Genomic DNA, 16,594 nt, shown 5'->3' with positions numbered 1-16,594 from the left:
TATTCATTTCAGTTATACGCCATTTCCTGGTGTGTCGATCTCCCGAATAGAATCGGTGACCTCGAAGTTCTCATTCTCCTGACTTCGTGCATATGCCACGACCTTGATCATCCAGGTTACAACAACATCTACCAAATCAACGCCAAAACTGAACTGGCCATCCGCTACAACGACATATCACCTTTGGAGAATCATCACTGCAGCGTGGCTTTCAGGTAAAAGTTGATCTATTATTATACCGACCTCTGATGGAATATCCATATTAGTGCCGCTGAATCGGTATTACTTTTCCGTTTCTAACGCAACGGTTGGTACCCCGAACCAATTTCAACGACCAGTTTGAGCTTCTCTATAATACACAAATTCCAACTAGACCAGTTTACCTACCATCATGATTGAAATTACACAGCATCTTCCTTCCAATAGTTCCACTGAGAACAGTAAAAACGCATAAATTTCCCACATGGTTCGACGCCGAAGTTATCAGCCATATCAAGAAAAAAGAATTAGCATATTAAAAAAACTATAAGAAATATAAAACAGAATTTTATAAAAATCAATTCATTTAGTCAATTTACAAACATAGCTGAGATAATATTTTATCTGACAGCTCGACTTTTTGGTCTTTTGCACACAGTAATACAGGACATTCGCATATACCGGGTATAATGAAACTTGGGGATGAGATATTTGATAAGCCTGGGGATATTGTCGAAAGATTCGCCACGTACTTCAGAAGTGTATACTTGGTTTCGGACGAGAATATGCTTCGTGAAAATTCTCATGACTCTGATTTAGATATAATAAACATCCCTGCCTTGTCCAAAATCGATATTGTTACTGCTTCAAAAAAAATGATCAACTCACCGCAGACGTTGACAATGTTCCTAGTCTTGTGATGAAGGACTGTATCGACGTTCTCTCTATACCTCTAAAAGGCATATTCAACTAATTTTTAACAACTTGTGCCTTCCCTGAGTAGTGGAAAACGGCTTGAATTTGTCCGATATAAAAAAGGTGACTCTAGCGATATCACAAACTAAAGGGCAATTTCAATTTTATGTAACTTTTCGAAACTATTCAAAACATGTGTGCAAAATGTTATGTATGTAATTTTTCAAATCGGCTCAGTATATAGTTACGTCTGTGGTACCATAAGGTTTTAATGTTGGACCTTTTTCATTTTCAATTTTCATTAATGATCTGACAACCTCTTTGAATATTCCAAGCCTACTATTTGCAGATGACCTGACACTATATATAAAATTGACGACATTACTGACTGACAACGTGTATAATATGAATTAGATGTAATCAAACTTTGGTGTAACGATAACCGCCTACAATTCAACGTATCCAAATGTAATATAATATCATTCACAACAGAAAAGCTAACTTTAATGTACGATAATTTAATCAACAATACCACAATGAACGGTGTACACGAGATGAAAGATCTTAGTATAACATATGCCAGTAAATTAACATTCACAACACATACAGAGTGGTCCAACGTAAAGTATGCACCTTGCTTTTCTCCTTTTTTTGTAACTTTACGCAAAAATGCTCGGACAGGTCAATTTTGCTTTTGTGGGGGACACATTTTAGATGTATTTTTCTACCTGTGCCTTCAACTCCCTAGCGAGGGGGAGTAACAACCCTAAAAGTTTAAATGGAAAGTGGGGTCGAGTGATATATCATTTGAAAGGGCATAAAATTATCTCTAATGATACCCAATTTGTTGTATTTCACTCAAAGATGTAGGTATTATGAAGAAAAACATCTACAACCCAGTACTTTGAACAGTGTAATTGACTTAGTAGAATCCTATTCCAGCAAGTGCGAAAATGTGACCCATTTACCTCCATACAATAATACAGATTTTGTTCAAATCTATTCCTAACATTCTGTAGCATATCAGGTGTTATACTTCTGCACTCTGCTATAATTCGTTGGCGAATATCTTCTATGGACTCGAGCTGCGTAGCAAAACATCTTTTTTTCAAGTGTCCCCAAAGGAAAAAGTCTAAGGGCGATAAATCAGGTGACCTGGCAGGCCATTCGATGGGGCCTCTACTTCCAATCCACCGTCCAGAAAACCAGTCACCTAAAAACTCTCTTACCGGACCAACATAGTGAGGAGGTGCTCCATCGTGCTGGAAATGAAGCCAATCATCATTATGATTTTGGTCATTTTCAATTATTTCTGTTATGAGAGGATCAATTGTATTTTCAAGCATGTTCAGGTAGACCTCACCAGTTAAATTCCCCACCAGGCATTGATTTTTTGAGGGTACTGAGTATGGACCTCTCGGAATAAGTGTGGGTTACTGTCATCGCAGTAACGGCAATTATGTTTATTCACAGCTCCATTAAAAAACAATGTACTCTCATCGGAAAAGCACGTGTTGAATGATAGGTGCGAATAATCAATTAGTAGCTGGCTCAGTTGTTCACAAAATTGCAGCCTTCTATCAGGATCATCTTCATTGAGTTCCTGTACTAATTTAATTTTGTACGGATGAAATTTATAGGCTTTTAATATCCGTATTATGAACGAACGGGAGACACCTGAGCTGCAGCTGACGGGTACTTTGAGTATGATCCAATTCAACATGTCCCAAAACAGCGACTTCCACTGCTTCATGTCTGATCTGTTTCCGTGGCTGATGTTTCACATTACAGACAGATCCGGTATCGACAAACTTTTGGACTAACTTGGCAACGTACGAATCATTCACATTTTTCCCGGGATGACTCTTATTAAAGAGGCGAGCAGTAAGTCTATCACAGCTATTATGTTGATAATAAAGTTTAACAATTTCAACTCGTTCAGGAATGGAATAAACCATTTTTACAGTAAAGTTGAAATAATTTTTGTACACTTTATTTTTGTACACTTATCTGAACCAAAAAACGCACGAGAGAAATTGAGGAATGTAGTAGTGATAAAAATGCCGTTTTTTCCGCATTTTCATCAACACCAAAAATATCGAGTAAATGTTCTTGCTTTTTTTATAACTATTCATGTAAATACAACAAATTAGGTATAATTGGAAAGAGAATTTTGTGTCCTTTCAAATGATATATCACTCGACCCCACTTTCCATTTAAAATTGTAGGGTTGTTACTCACCCTCGCTAGGGGGTTGAAGGCACAGGTAGAAAAATACATCTAAAATGTGTTTCCCTCAAAAGCAAAATTGACCTGTCCCAGCATTTTTGCTGCTGATGCAAATAAGATGCTTGAATTCATTTACAGAAATGGCAAAAACTTCAAAAGTATTGCCACCTCAAAATTGCTATATTTTGCGTATGCCAGATCTAATTTACGACTACCAAAAAAATCAATTTAGAGCGTGTAGAGGAAGTTCCTAGTATACTTATGTCTAAAACTTGATGGACAATACCCCACGAGAGGCATCGATCATAACATTTCGTTGACATGATTTGATATGACATCTTTGGAAAATAGGAGAGTTATCCTTGGTATAAAATTCCTGCATAAATTACTTAACAACATTATTGACGGTACGGTTTTTTTACCACGAAGTGAAGGTCGACACAATCTGAAATTCTATTGTGAAGCATCACGCACAAATGTTATGCTACGATCACCATTGAATTTTATGTGCAGTAGCTTCAATAAAATCTGTGAACACTGCGATATTCATTTCGACTCTCTGAACGCCTTGGTATCTTGTAATCACTTTTAATAATACTATAAATAATAATTGTGTCAGTACTGCTTACATTGCATGATTTGTAACTTGTTGTGTTATATGTTCAATTTTTCATTCCTCTTTTGAAATTCTACGTATATGAATATTCTGTATATACTTTGTTTCAGCATTCACTTTTACACATTTCTATATTCCATTATTTGCAGTATTTATTTCATATATACTCTGTAATAATAGTATTTCCTGTAACAGTACTCCTGTTGGAAATAAAAATCGCTTTTTTATTTATTTTTTTTACTTCACAATGTTTTTCCACCAATTTTTCAACAGTATATTTCAACCGCACCCTGAACACTGAGTCATGCGAAGAGAGGCGAGATAATCATTTGTCCGAGACACGGCTAACGCTGTGTGTTAGAGTGAGGAGGAAGGAATGCCAGATATACTGGCGCCGTTATGCGTTACGTTGCCAAGCGGTTAACCCCCCGGTTATAATAGCGGTTATTGAAGTTATCACTTCAATAAATGTCGCAGGAAGTTGTGAAGCGAAGTTTCTTTTCTTATTTTTATCCTCTTCTGATTCCCCTTTCATATCGAATTCTATTACATTATGTTTCGAGAATTCAAACAAACTCCCAAGTTAAAATTCCTTCAACTATTTTCAGCCACTGAGGTGTTTTGAGGTATTCATTCATCGATGTTCCTTTCAGCTGGCAAGCCAGTGATCCGTTTGTCTCTCCGTCTGACATGCACTTTAATCTAATCGAAAATGAATGATCACATTGCTCTGGACAGCTTTGACCAGGGTCTGACGGCATTTCATTGTTATCTTCGAAGTGAATCGTGGCGTATTCAGAGATAACAATGCTCCTCTGATATATACTGGACCAACACTCTTTTCATTCTCCTCGATATTGATTACATCGTGCCCCAGTTCACACAACCGTTCTCTAAAATATATGTTTGATTAATCAGAATTCGTCAGTAATTTGTTTGTTTCTTTTATTTACGTCACTCAGAAATTAATATGATATTGACATATTTTCCAAGAAAACGTTTTTCTCTGCAAAATAATTGTTTACGAAGGAAACTGTCTCTTCAATTGATGATAATCTGTCCCTACGAGCGCAATTTTCTGGTAAGGGAACAAAAGAAAGTTGCTTGGGGCTAAATCTGATGAGTGAGGGGGATGGGCAAGCAGTTCAAACCGCCATTTCAACTGCTGAGATGTGAGACGGTGGGTTGTCTTGGTAGCATAGGATTTTCTTTTGCTACAAATGTGGCCGTCTTTTGGCAAGTTCTTCCTTCAGTAATGATGCGAAAATAATCGATTGAAATAACTCCATCACTATCCGGAAAAACAGTTGCCATCAGTTTCCCAACTGAAAAAAAGATTTTGCTTTTCTGGAGCCGGTTCCCCCTTTGCAGTTCTGTTTGAACCGTAATTTCGTTTCGGGCAGGCTTTATCTAAGGTAATTATTCGGCGACAAAACTTGGATTTACTGCGCTCAAACTGCGCAAACAAAGCGGAGAGCAGTCTAGAGGTTAAATACCAAAATATCATTTGTTTGAAGGTGGTTGACAATGTTTCATGGTGTAGTTCATCAGTTCGGACTTCCATTGTCTAATATAATATATAAAAAAAATAAAGTGGGCTCAAGCTGAAATCATCCACAAAGAGGAACATTGGTTCAGGAGAAAATTCAAAGAAGCCGCATATATGTTGTCCAACAACGCATTTGGTCAAGCTAGCGTAGAGATACGTAACATATGGAAACCTCTATTCAAGCGAATAACGACCAACTCTCGCCAAACGCTCATCTCCCGCTAAAACCAATGAAGCGGAAAGAGGAAAGAGGGGATAGGTGAAAGCACTCGAATGACCTATAAATAGTCAGATCTCGGAGGAATAAGTCCAGTTATCACCCGAAGACAATCGAAATGTCGTGACGTAACTTGGTTTGAAATCTTTTAATTTTTAATTTTTTGTTAATACTATTTTTAAATTTTTTCAGCTTTTGATATTTAATTTTTTTTATTTTTTGGTAGTTGCTTGCATGTTATATTTTGTATTTATTTTTTTTCAGGGATTTCAAATCAATTTATATTATATTAGACAATGGAAGTCCGAACTGATGAAATACATCAAAATATCACTCTACAAAAATAGCCATACATAAAGATTCGTGTTCTATTATGTTCCAAAACTGTATAACCTACTCCCAGTAGAAATGAAAAAAATCAAGAAAAGTAATAAAGTGAAATGGCCCTCAAGCGATTTATAACTCAAAAAAATTAACATGAACTGAAAAAAAAATCCTGAATTGAGTAACAGTTCCTATACCATCTGGAACTTTCCTTATACAAGCATATACTCAAGTTATATACATGGTGTTTATTAAATATGCAGCAAAAAATTAAGGGACTGGTCCTTGGACTATTCTAAGGATATTTTGTCCTTTGATGATTTTTGATAGGGCGCTTTGTTTCGAAGATATAGGGCGAAAAAAAAATTCGACAATAATAATTTTGATGATTTTAAAATTATTAACGTAGCCGAAATGAAAGTATAGCGTACTACACTGGACCTATCAAGTTATAAAAAATCTAATAATTCCGTTGGTACCCATCAACAACATTCCGATTACTACAAACGGCTGCAGACATTCAGTTTGAATAGTATGTCTTATAAGCGATCCTGGTGTTTTTGAAAGAGTTCGAGATACGATGAGGAGAAGATTGGATTCTTGCATCCGAGCGGGGTGTAATCATTTTCAACAGTTCTTGTAGATTGAGAAACATCACATGTAATTTATGGTACTCAATAAATTGTTATTGTTCAAATTCTTTTTTGCTCCGTATTTTCGAAACAAAGCATCGAAAATCATCAGAGGACAAAATATCTTTAGAGTCCAAGGAATCGACTCGCATGTTTGCCGCATGTTTGATAAACATCCAGTATAGTTCTTTTCTGTTTCCTCTATGAATTTTGAATTTCATATTCGGCAATTATATTACTATAATTAATTGTCTTAGGATTGTCATATTGGCTTGGCTTATTAACGAGATGATTTTATTCTCTGTTTCACCCATTCATCTTTCATGCAAATAATGAAAGAACTCATTTAAAAACTTAATCAAACATTTATTGTAACGAAACGGGATAAATACTCCAGGAATAAACTTACACTGAAATGTTAATAAAAATACAATAAATCACCAAAAACTTACAGTATACTGCCACCCAGCAGGATCGAAGAAAAAGAGATGTGCTGTATTGCTGGAATCTTTCATGAAGATCAATAGATATTGACTGAATTTCTCAATACTGTTTTTTTGTGATCTTGACCACCCTAAATATTAATGCAGATTCATACGCTGACATTGAAACTTTGATCCGCGTATTTGGAGATTGTTTTATATTTCTATATCCTGTGATCGTAACAATTTTGATGTCTATGAATTTGAAATAGTAAAAGATATAATTCTGAATACTGAGTGTTTTTGTTTTAGAATACTGAAGTTGAGGTTGAAACATCTTTCAGTTCATGTATTCGTTTGAATAAATTTGAATTATTTCATGATTATTTCCCATATTTAACAACATTGTTTTCATAAAATGTATACATATGTACTTCTTATCTGAAAGATTAATATAACACAATTCAGGCATTCCAATGCCTAGGTGCCTAGGACCTCTAATGCCTATGATATAGAACAAGTTGTATATTATAATGGAGATAAATTTGATTCAATTATTCTGGAATTATTTTTCCAGGATACTGGAAAATGAAGACTGCAATATCTTCAAATCATTCAGCAGCGAAGATTTCAAGCAGGTTCGGGAAGGTATGATTCGGTGCATTCTGGCAACAGACATGGCAAGGCATAACGAAATTCTGACCAATTTCAAAGAAATTATACCAATTTTCAACTATGACGATAAAGCTCATGTCAATTTGGTGAGTATCATACCATTCAGTTTCAATTCAAAATTCTATAATCCATACCCATCATCTGTACCCATCCATATCGTTTTTTTTTTGATACGCGGGTCGCTAATATCTAACTTCTTTTAAAAATCTGCAAAAACCAGTCATTTACCTTGTGTATTCCACTACAAGAAACAATAAGAAGCATTTCAGGACATTGACATACTTCAGTGAACCCAGCAATAACATCGCTTGTTTTTTGAAAAGGGCAGACTTGGTCGTGGCTCACCAGAAAAAATGATAATTCCGGCCAATCTATTGAAAACAGTGAAAACAAAACTCCAGTATTGGATAATTCGAAAGTATATGATTTGACATGTGATTTCTACCTAAAACTTAATATTGGCCAAACGGAAAGAACATAGGAGTAGCTTTTCGATTAATTAGATCAATTTCATATCTGCAAACCATCTTCTGACAGAAGGTCATTAGTTCAACCACGAATATGAATTTCAGATTTCGAATCGAAAGGTTTTCGACTCAATCTTTTGGAATACTAAGAAATTATTAGATTCAAGAATTTCGAAAATTCACTGAATGAGCAAACGAGCTTGAATTCTTCACTTCTTCTGAATCTTTTTTCTCGTGTGCAAATGGGGAATGTTCCTCCTGACGAAAACCAAGTAGTTTTCATGAAAGAGATCTAAAACAACGCATTTTAAAGTTATCATTTCAACCTTTGTCTTTAAAAAATAATTTAAATACTTAAAAAAGAGGAATGAAATAATGCATTCAACATTTTAAAGGGATTCGTTTCTATTTCACCATTTGGCAACATCGGTTATAGCTAATAAAGGACAATGATTCTGTTACCTGTATGAGACAAACAAAGATGACATATTTCAGAGGCGTGCTGTTCTGTTCACTTATGTTCCGAGTTCCGAGACATTCTGTAACATATGACATTTTGTGAACCTATCCTATCTTCCTCTATATAAATAAATAACAAAAAAACTGTTGTTTATGTGGCTTGTGGATGTTTATTGAACTATAATTTATATTTTGCCTTAATCGTTGATTTATTAAAAAAATTCCTTTTTTTAAAGTGTAAATTATTTCAACTTCATATAGGCGCTGTTGCCAATATGTGAATTAGAAACAAATCCCTTCAAAAATCGAAACCTAACATTTGAAACATCAATTTGTATACTTTTCGAAGTGAATTTGAAAAAGTCATGAATGGAACTCAACTTTATTTTGTTCAAAATTGCATTTGCTGTAATAACCCAAATTGAGGAACATTCCCCTTTGGTAATTATTTTATAACATGACCATTCGATAAGTTTGTTGAAAAACATTATTTTACGATTTTGAGTAGTTTTACCATATCTCATGTAAAATGATTAGTAATTGAGTGGATCAAAGAGCATGTGATTCAAATTGATATTATATAAAACACAAAATGTGACTATTTATGTACATGTACATTTAAGAAATGACGTTTTATTTTCCCAAAAAAACATATAATGTTCATAGCAGGTACAAACAAAAAAATAATTTGAAAACTTACTATAACACAAGTGAGTACGAACAGAGCAACATAAAAAAGCATTCGATAGCTCATTGTACAACTTCTATTAATCTATTGATTTCAGATTGCCTGAATACCCTGCCGAATGTTTGTTGGTCACCATTGATTTTGAAAGTCAGATTCGAATTTTTCAGCTCAATTCTGACCAAATGAATGAAGATACATAATTTGAATTTATGTAAGGATGACAAGTCAATAGGTTTTTGATTGGTTTCTATAAAGAATTGGTTGCCATTCCCCCTACTGAAATGATATTGAATTTTAGAATATACTAATGAAAAATAAATCAATTCAAGATGTAACATTTCCAGTTAGGGGGGCTATTTTTTCTCTAGTGACATTTTATGACATTGAGGCCATAAATATATTCAGAAAGCCAGGAAGAAATTACTGGTGCTTCGTCCCTCCGTTTCTCAAACCGTTCTTTCTAAAAGTCGTCCACGTGCGACGGAGATCACCGCTGAATTGACAAAACTCACCGAAGAATTTTGTTGACATAAACACTCTCTCGGTCTTGCCATAATGTTACATTGTATGAGACACAGAACCCGAGTTTAAAAAAATCTGAATCGTAGAAATATGTCTCTTGCCAAAGCTAGAATGTATTTTCACCATACATAGCTTTCGCTAGTTATTACATTTTGAAATATTGATAAATAGATGGAAATAGCGAAAAATACAAAGGAATCAAAAATTTTGCAAAAAATGTGCAAATAATCGATTTTTGTGACCTTAGACCTAAGATTTTTATAAGTTTCAGGACAACTTTTAGGATATCAAAATACGAGTGTACAGCTGGACCATGGTTATTCATGGTACTCAGAAGTTGAGAAACCTGTGCGAGCTAAGGACTAACGAGGTCTTACCTTTTAACGTGTGATTCCTAACACGGTTGCAGAATCATCCCAGCTTCAACCACATAAATTCTCTCGAGAAAAATATCTGGTCGAGGCGGGAATCGAACCCACGATCTTCCGATCATGAGTCGGGCGCACTACCACCGCGGCCAATTCCACTATAACTTCCTGCAACCGGGCCAAACTATCCTGTTGTGAGGAAATCGACGAAATGTACCAGAAAATTGCATCAGCAGCTGTCGGCACTGCTCAACAGATAAGGTTCAATCCTGCTTCACGACAACACCTGTCAGCACGATGCACAAATCACTGTCCGAAAATCAAATGAACAGAGTATCGAAGTTCTGCCTCATCCATCATACTCCCCAGACCTCTCGCCAACCGACTATCATATTTTCAAGCACAATCATGACCGGGTAAATATGGCCTTCTTCGACTTCATTGGCACTGATTGAAGATGCGCTTATTTCGATTGCACCTTCCGGTTTTGGTGAACGTGTTTTCAGTCATAGACCCAGGACAGAGATATCAACCTGTCTAGGAACCTATGCGACTGTATTTCAAGCGGAAATTCACGCCATAGAATTGTGTGCGGAGAGATTGGATGAACCCAAACTCATACACAAGTCAATAAAACTATTCTCGGGCAGTTAAGCGGCGTTGAAAGCTCTTGGCTCCCACCGAGCATCGTCTAAATTGGTAGCAAATTGCCAATAACGACTCTCTATAGGAAGGCTCAACAGATTGTCTCTGGTCTGGATTCCTGGCCATACTGGTCTGGAAGGCAATGACGCTGCTGACTTTCTTGCAAAGGAGGATGCTGCAAGCAGCTTCATTGGACCAGAACCTGTCATTGGCATCACTTCAGGCTTTTCTAAACGAAGATTGAACACCTGGATGGCAAGAAGATTTATGGACTTCTGGCAAAAGTACATATTTCCAAAACACGCCGATGAATTTTGTTCATAGGTCTCGCTATGATGTTACATTGTATGAGACACAGAACCGGCGTTTAAAAAAATTCTGAATTAAAGAAATCTGTCTCTTCTCAAAGTTAGAATGTATTTTATCATACATAGCTTTCGCTAGTTATTACATTTTGAAATAATAATGAATAGACATAAATAGCAGATGGGTGTTTTTATAGAGGTATAGAACTTTGAGTTGGCATTACTTTTCAAGATGGCGACCGATTTAACAGCTGTCAAGTGATTTATTCTTAGTTTGGTTTGGCAATTCATCATGAATAGACTCACGCCTGAACAACGCTTGCAAATAGTGCAATTTTATTTCGAAAATAATGGTTCTGTGCGGAAAACGTATCGCGCACTACGTCCATTTTATCGTCGACAAAATCGTCCATCAGAGCAGTTAATTCGATTAACCATGGAACGTTTTCGCACAACGTTTACTCTTATTGATAACTCGCATCCCCAGAGATGCCGTACGGTGCGTACAGAAGAAGCTCTTGCTGCTGTACAGCGTAGCATTGAGGTAGACCCGGAGGAGTCCATCCGCCATCGAGCACAGGAATTGAATCTGTGTACATCCACTTTATGGAAGATTTTGCGGAAGGATCTTGGTTTGCGTGCTTACAAAATCCAACTCGTGCAAGAATTGAAGCCAAACGATCATCAAGTAAGGCGTAGATTCGTCGAATGGGCCCAAAACGAGATTACCGTTGTTCCCAATTTTCATAAGCAAATTTTGTTTAGCGATGAAGCGCACTTCTGGTTGAATGGCTACGTCAACAAACAAAACTGTCGCATTTGGAGTAAAGGTAATCCTCAAGTGTATGTCAAAACACCGTTACATCCACAAAAACTGACTGTTTGGTGCGCTTTATGGGCTGGTGGAATCATTGGTCCATACTTTTTCAAAAACGATGGTGCCCAGAACGTTACAGTCAATGGTGATCGGTATAGAGCCATGATTACTAACTTTTTCATTCCTGAATTGAATAACCATGATGTCCAGGAGATGTGGTTTCAACAAGACGGTGCAACATGCCACACAGCTCGTGCCACAATAGATTTATTGAAATACACTTTTGGTGACCGCCTTATTTCACGTTTTGGACCTGTGAATTGGCCTCCAAGATCTTGTGATTTAACACCGCTAGACTACTTTCTGTGGGGCTATGTAAAGTCATTGGTCTATGCGGATAAGCCACAAACGCTTGACCATTTGGAAGACAACATTCGCCGTGTTATTGCCGATATACGGCCACAAATGTTGGAAAAAGTCATCGAAAATTGGACGTCCAGATTGGACTACATCCGCGCTAGCCGTGGCGGTCATATGCCAGAAATCATATTTAAAATATAATGCCATAAGATTATCTTTCGGATAAATAAAATTCATGTCAATCGAATAATCCATCGTTGTTTTATTGCAACGAGTTAATATAGAGTTCTATACCTCTATAAAAAACACGCTGCAAAAAATGTGCAACAAAATCGATTTTTGTGACCTTAAACCTAAGATTTTGATAGTCGCATACACCCCACCATATGTAGGTTTCAAGACAACTTTCAGGGTGTCAAAATACAAACATTGAACACCTGGATGGAAAGAACATTTACGGATTTGTGGTATAACCTTCCAGGATTGGCTCACTCAAAGGCATTTATTCACCCTTCGAAGGTTGATACCAAACTGTTGTTGGACTACTACAGTAGGGATGAACTACGATGTCTAACAGGCCTTCTTACAGGTCACTGTCATTTGGATCATCATATGTAGAGACTCGGACTGTTGGAAGACAGTCTGTGTCGCCTCTATTTGGAAAATTATGAAACCAAATCAAGTTTTTGTAGTTCGGCAGAGCCGTACTCTCACCATCTGACCTGTCATACAGTGTGACCCATTTTTAATGGAAACATCCCACTAAAATTTGAAGTTGTAAATCGATTTTGATAATTTTTTTTTATATGTCAAGTACTAAAAGGTCTACCTTGGGACATAATTTGAAATATTCATTAAAGTTTCAGGGCATACTACGATATTTTTTCTTAGTCGAACATCGGGATTTTAAATTAGCGATTTTTTTATTGAAAAAATCACTGAGCCACTGGATTCAGAGTGCCCCTAAATAGGTGTGGCCAAAATTTCATGAAAAAATATTCATTATTAACAAAGTTATGACAACTCAAAAATTCGAAAACTCACACAGCTAACAGTCACAATATATAATTTTTTTTATGATTTCAACAATAAAGTGCCGCCAGATGAAAAAAAAACAGAGTAAATATTTTTAATGAAAATAACGGAATTACATTCACACAATTCAACTAACAATGAAGCAAAAAATTTAAAAAACGTTACTAATAACTAATTATTGAAATGTTTCGATTCAGTGCAACAATTAATTCTAACTCATATTCTAGTAGCCTCTACTAATCCACCACGTATTTCGATACATGTGTAGTAGCCCTTACGAATGTTTCTGATTACGTTCCTCAGTTCTTGAGGGCTAATATCTGTCGAATTTTTGCACAAAGTTCATTTCTATCTTTCGAGCGGTTTTTGTGAACCTTTTGTGTGAGAAGTCTCCAGAGAAAAAAGTCCAAAACTGTGAGGTCTGGAGATCTGGGTGGCCACTCTATAAACGGACTACCACGGCCTATCCATCGGTTTGGAAAATGTTCGCTAAGCCATTGCCTCACAGCTCTGGCATAATGAACTGAACACCCATCTAACTGGACAATTAAATTTAATCGTTCATTGATTGGCAGCTCGTGATTGACATCCCAAAAATCTGTGTTTAAAAATTCTAGAAACCTCTGCGCATTAATGTTTTCTTCAAAAAAGAAAAGACCAATAATTCGTTCGTTCAATATCCCACACCAGACGTTGATTTTTTGTGAATACTGGCTTTTACAGTTCATTACCGAGTTAGGATTATCCGCTGCCCAATAGCGATAATTCTGTGATGACACTACCCCATTTGTAGTGAAAGTGGCTTTGTCGGTATATAACATATTTTTTAGGAAATGTCTATTGTTAAAATATTCCCCTTGGGCACATAAACAATATTCCAGGCGTCTTGCTTCGTCGCCTTCTTGAAGTGTGTGTAAAAATTTTGGCTTGAAAGGTTTAATATTCTTCGCCTTGAGACATCTCCGAATAGTTTCTCGTGGAATATTCAAATCTGAAGTGGCATTCCTTATACTGGCATTAGGATTATTTCCGAAATAATCTAAAATGATCTGATCATTCCTGTCATTCCTGTTTCGTCTTTGTACAGGATTACTTTTCAACATCATTTTTGATACTGCACCAGTTTCATTGAATATTTTAATTATTTTATTTACCGTACCGCAGCTAATACGAGGACGATCTGGATGTCTCTCATTAAATACTCTACAAACCTCTCTAGCACTTCTAACGTCATCTCCCGGAAGTCGTACAATTTCAATTTTTTCTCTTACACTCAATCTTGCAGCCATGACACAAAATAATTCGAAGATCTGTAAGGTGAATATTGTTGATAATAGTACACTTAAATATTTCACAAGTGTCAAACCGTAATATCATTTCCATGGCAACTAAGGTTTAAATTGAAATATTAGGTCTTAGTTTTAGTTAATTTGCGTAAAAACTTGAATGTAATTCAGTTATTTTCATTAAAAATATTTACGCTATTTGTTTTTTTTTTCATCTGGCGGCAATTTATTGTTGAAATCATAAAAAAAATATTCTCATGGCTATATCTGTTGATATAGGGTGTTTTTTGTGACTGTTAGCTGTGTGAGTTTTCGAATTTTTGAGTTGTCATAACTTTGTTAATAATGAATATTTTCTCATAAAATTTTGGTCACACCTGTTTAGAGGCACTTCGAATCCAGTGACGTAGTGATTTTTTCAATAAAAAAATCGCTAATAAAAAATCCCGATTTTCGACTAAGAAAAAATATCGCAGTATGCCCTGAAATTTTAATAAACATTTCAAATTTTGTCCCAAGGTAGACCTTTTAGTACTTGAGATTTCAAAAAAAAAATTATTAAAATCGGTTTACAACTTCAAATTTTAGGGGGGTGTTTCCATTAAAAATGGGTCACACTGTAAAAACAGAGAAAACTTTCGAAACAACTCAAAACAGTATTACCCCTACCGACATTTCAATTCGTTTGTACGCTTCATTACATAAGATATATCACCATTATAGGCTGTCACTTCCATAAGATTTAGCGAACAATATCTGGCCACCCTACGTGCCCTCACGTCGTATATTCTTATCCGACGCCATGTCTACTATTTTTCGTATACCTGTGCCAAATTGAATTCCTACGCGTTTTTCATCGTTACGGATTCGAACTAAAGAATGCAGGATATCTCGCTATTTTATACTCGTATGTGATTTATGCTAAGAAGGATTTGCTTTTTCGTTATGTTGGGGGAAGTTTTTTGAATAAACTCTTTTCAAATTTGTCTTGCGAAAGAACAGCTCAAAACAAACTTCGTTCATCCGGTTCATGAACTGAGATTTATGGTGTTCGTTTCTTCAAACGATACATCACAATCGAAGTTGCTTTTTAAGTAAAACTTCTTTACGCGCGCTTGACTTGGGGAGTAAGCCGGTGAATGCGTGACGAGAGCGTTACGAAAAGTGTGATCGGGCGAGGCGAACGGAAGTTGAGAGGGGAGTATAAGTTAGTGAAGATAGAGAGATAGTTACGTTTCGTATATCAGAGTGAGAGTTGCGAGCACACATTTACGGTCAAGTAGGCTCTGAAGAATTGGGACAAAACTATCATACTATCAAAAATGCTAGTTCATCAATGGAAACTCATGATACATTTGAATGATTGTAGAAAATTGAATGTATATGTATACAGCGTGACTCACGGTCGATGGTAGGTTAGACGTATCTGGAAAACGCAAAGCATGATTTTTCTGAAAATTTCACCTCTTACATTTCCTTACCTGTTCTATCGATTTAAAATATTTTCAGCATTGCGGCGTTGCCACTTCTATCAAAAAGTCCTAGCAATTATATTTTTTTCAATGGAACACCCCGTATATTAATACATTTTTGGAATTGCTCTAGTATTTTAATACTTTTTTGTTAAAAATGTCCTATACCTATCTCTATTTGTTTTCGAAGTAAAAAATAAATTGTGCTAAATATGGTCCAAAACATAGCCTTAATTGAAATTAGGTACATCAGTACTCTCAATTCATGAAAAGTTGATATTTTGATGATAGTTTGGACAAACCCGAAATATTCAAATAACACCAAGAAATCGACTCCATATCATACAGGGCGTGCTGAAATAACTATTATTTCCATTGTGCATAAAAGTAGTCGAAAGTCATCGTCATCGAAAGCTTCAATTGACAGTGTGTTATTGCTGTAACAACCATTTGTTATTCATCTATAGCAGGGGTCTCCAAACTTTAAAGCCTTCGGGCCATAATGATTTTTTCAGTTTGTTCCAAGGGCCAATTTCTGCCCTCAACTATATTTCTAGACTAGGATAGTCGCAAAGTGCGTGACCTAAGCAAACCTACGCTTTTTTGCATTTC

General features: G+C 36.0%; 1 protein-coding gene across 3 annotated transcripts in view; it reads left to right on the top strand.

The window, feature by feature from the left end:
- Positions 1-16,594, top strand: part of Pde9 (Phosphodiesterase 9) — a 470,530-nt gene that overhangs the window by 410,753 nt on the left and 43,183 nt on the right. For all 3 annotated transcript variants that reach the window (XM_074174076.1, XM_074174077.1, XM_074174075.1), the window contains 2 exons: positions 13-215; positions 7,461-7,644. In XM_074174076.1, the coding sequence (XP_074030177.1) occupies positions 13-215; positions 7,461-7,644 (387 nt within the window). The remainder of the gene's footprint in view (positions 1-12; positions 216-7,460; positions 7,645-16,594) is intronic.

Source organism: Leptinotarsa decemlineata, unplaced genomic scaffold (genome assembly GCF_025532065.1).
Source record: "Leptinotarsa decemlineata unplaced genomic scaffold, Ldec_3_MD MMD2_tig00000505_RagTag_RagTag, whole genome shotgun sequence".
NCBI classification, from domain to species: Eukaryota; Metazoa; Arthropoda; class Insecta; order Coleoptera; family Chrysomelidae; genus Leptinotarsa; species Leptinotarsa decemlineata.
Note: the sequence above shows the minus strand (reverse complement) of the source record. Positions and strands in the feature narration are given on the sequence as shown.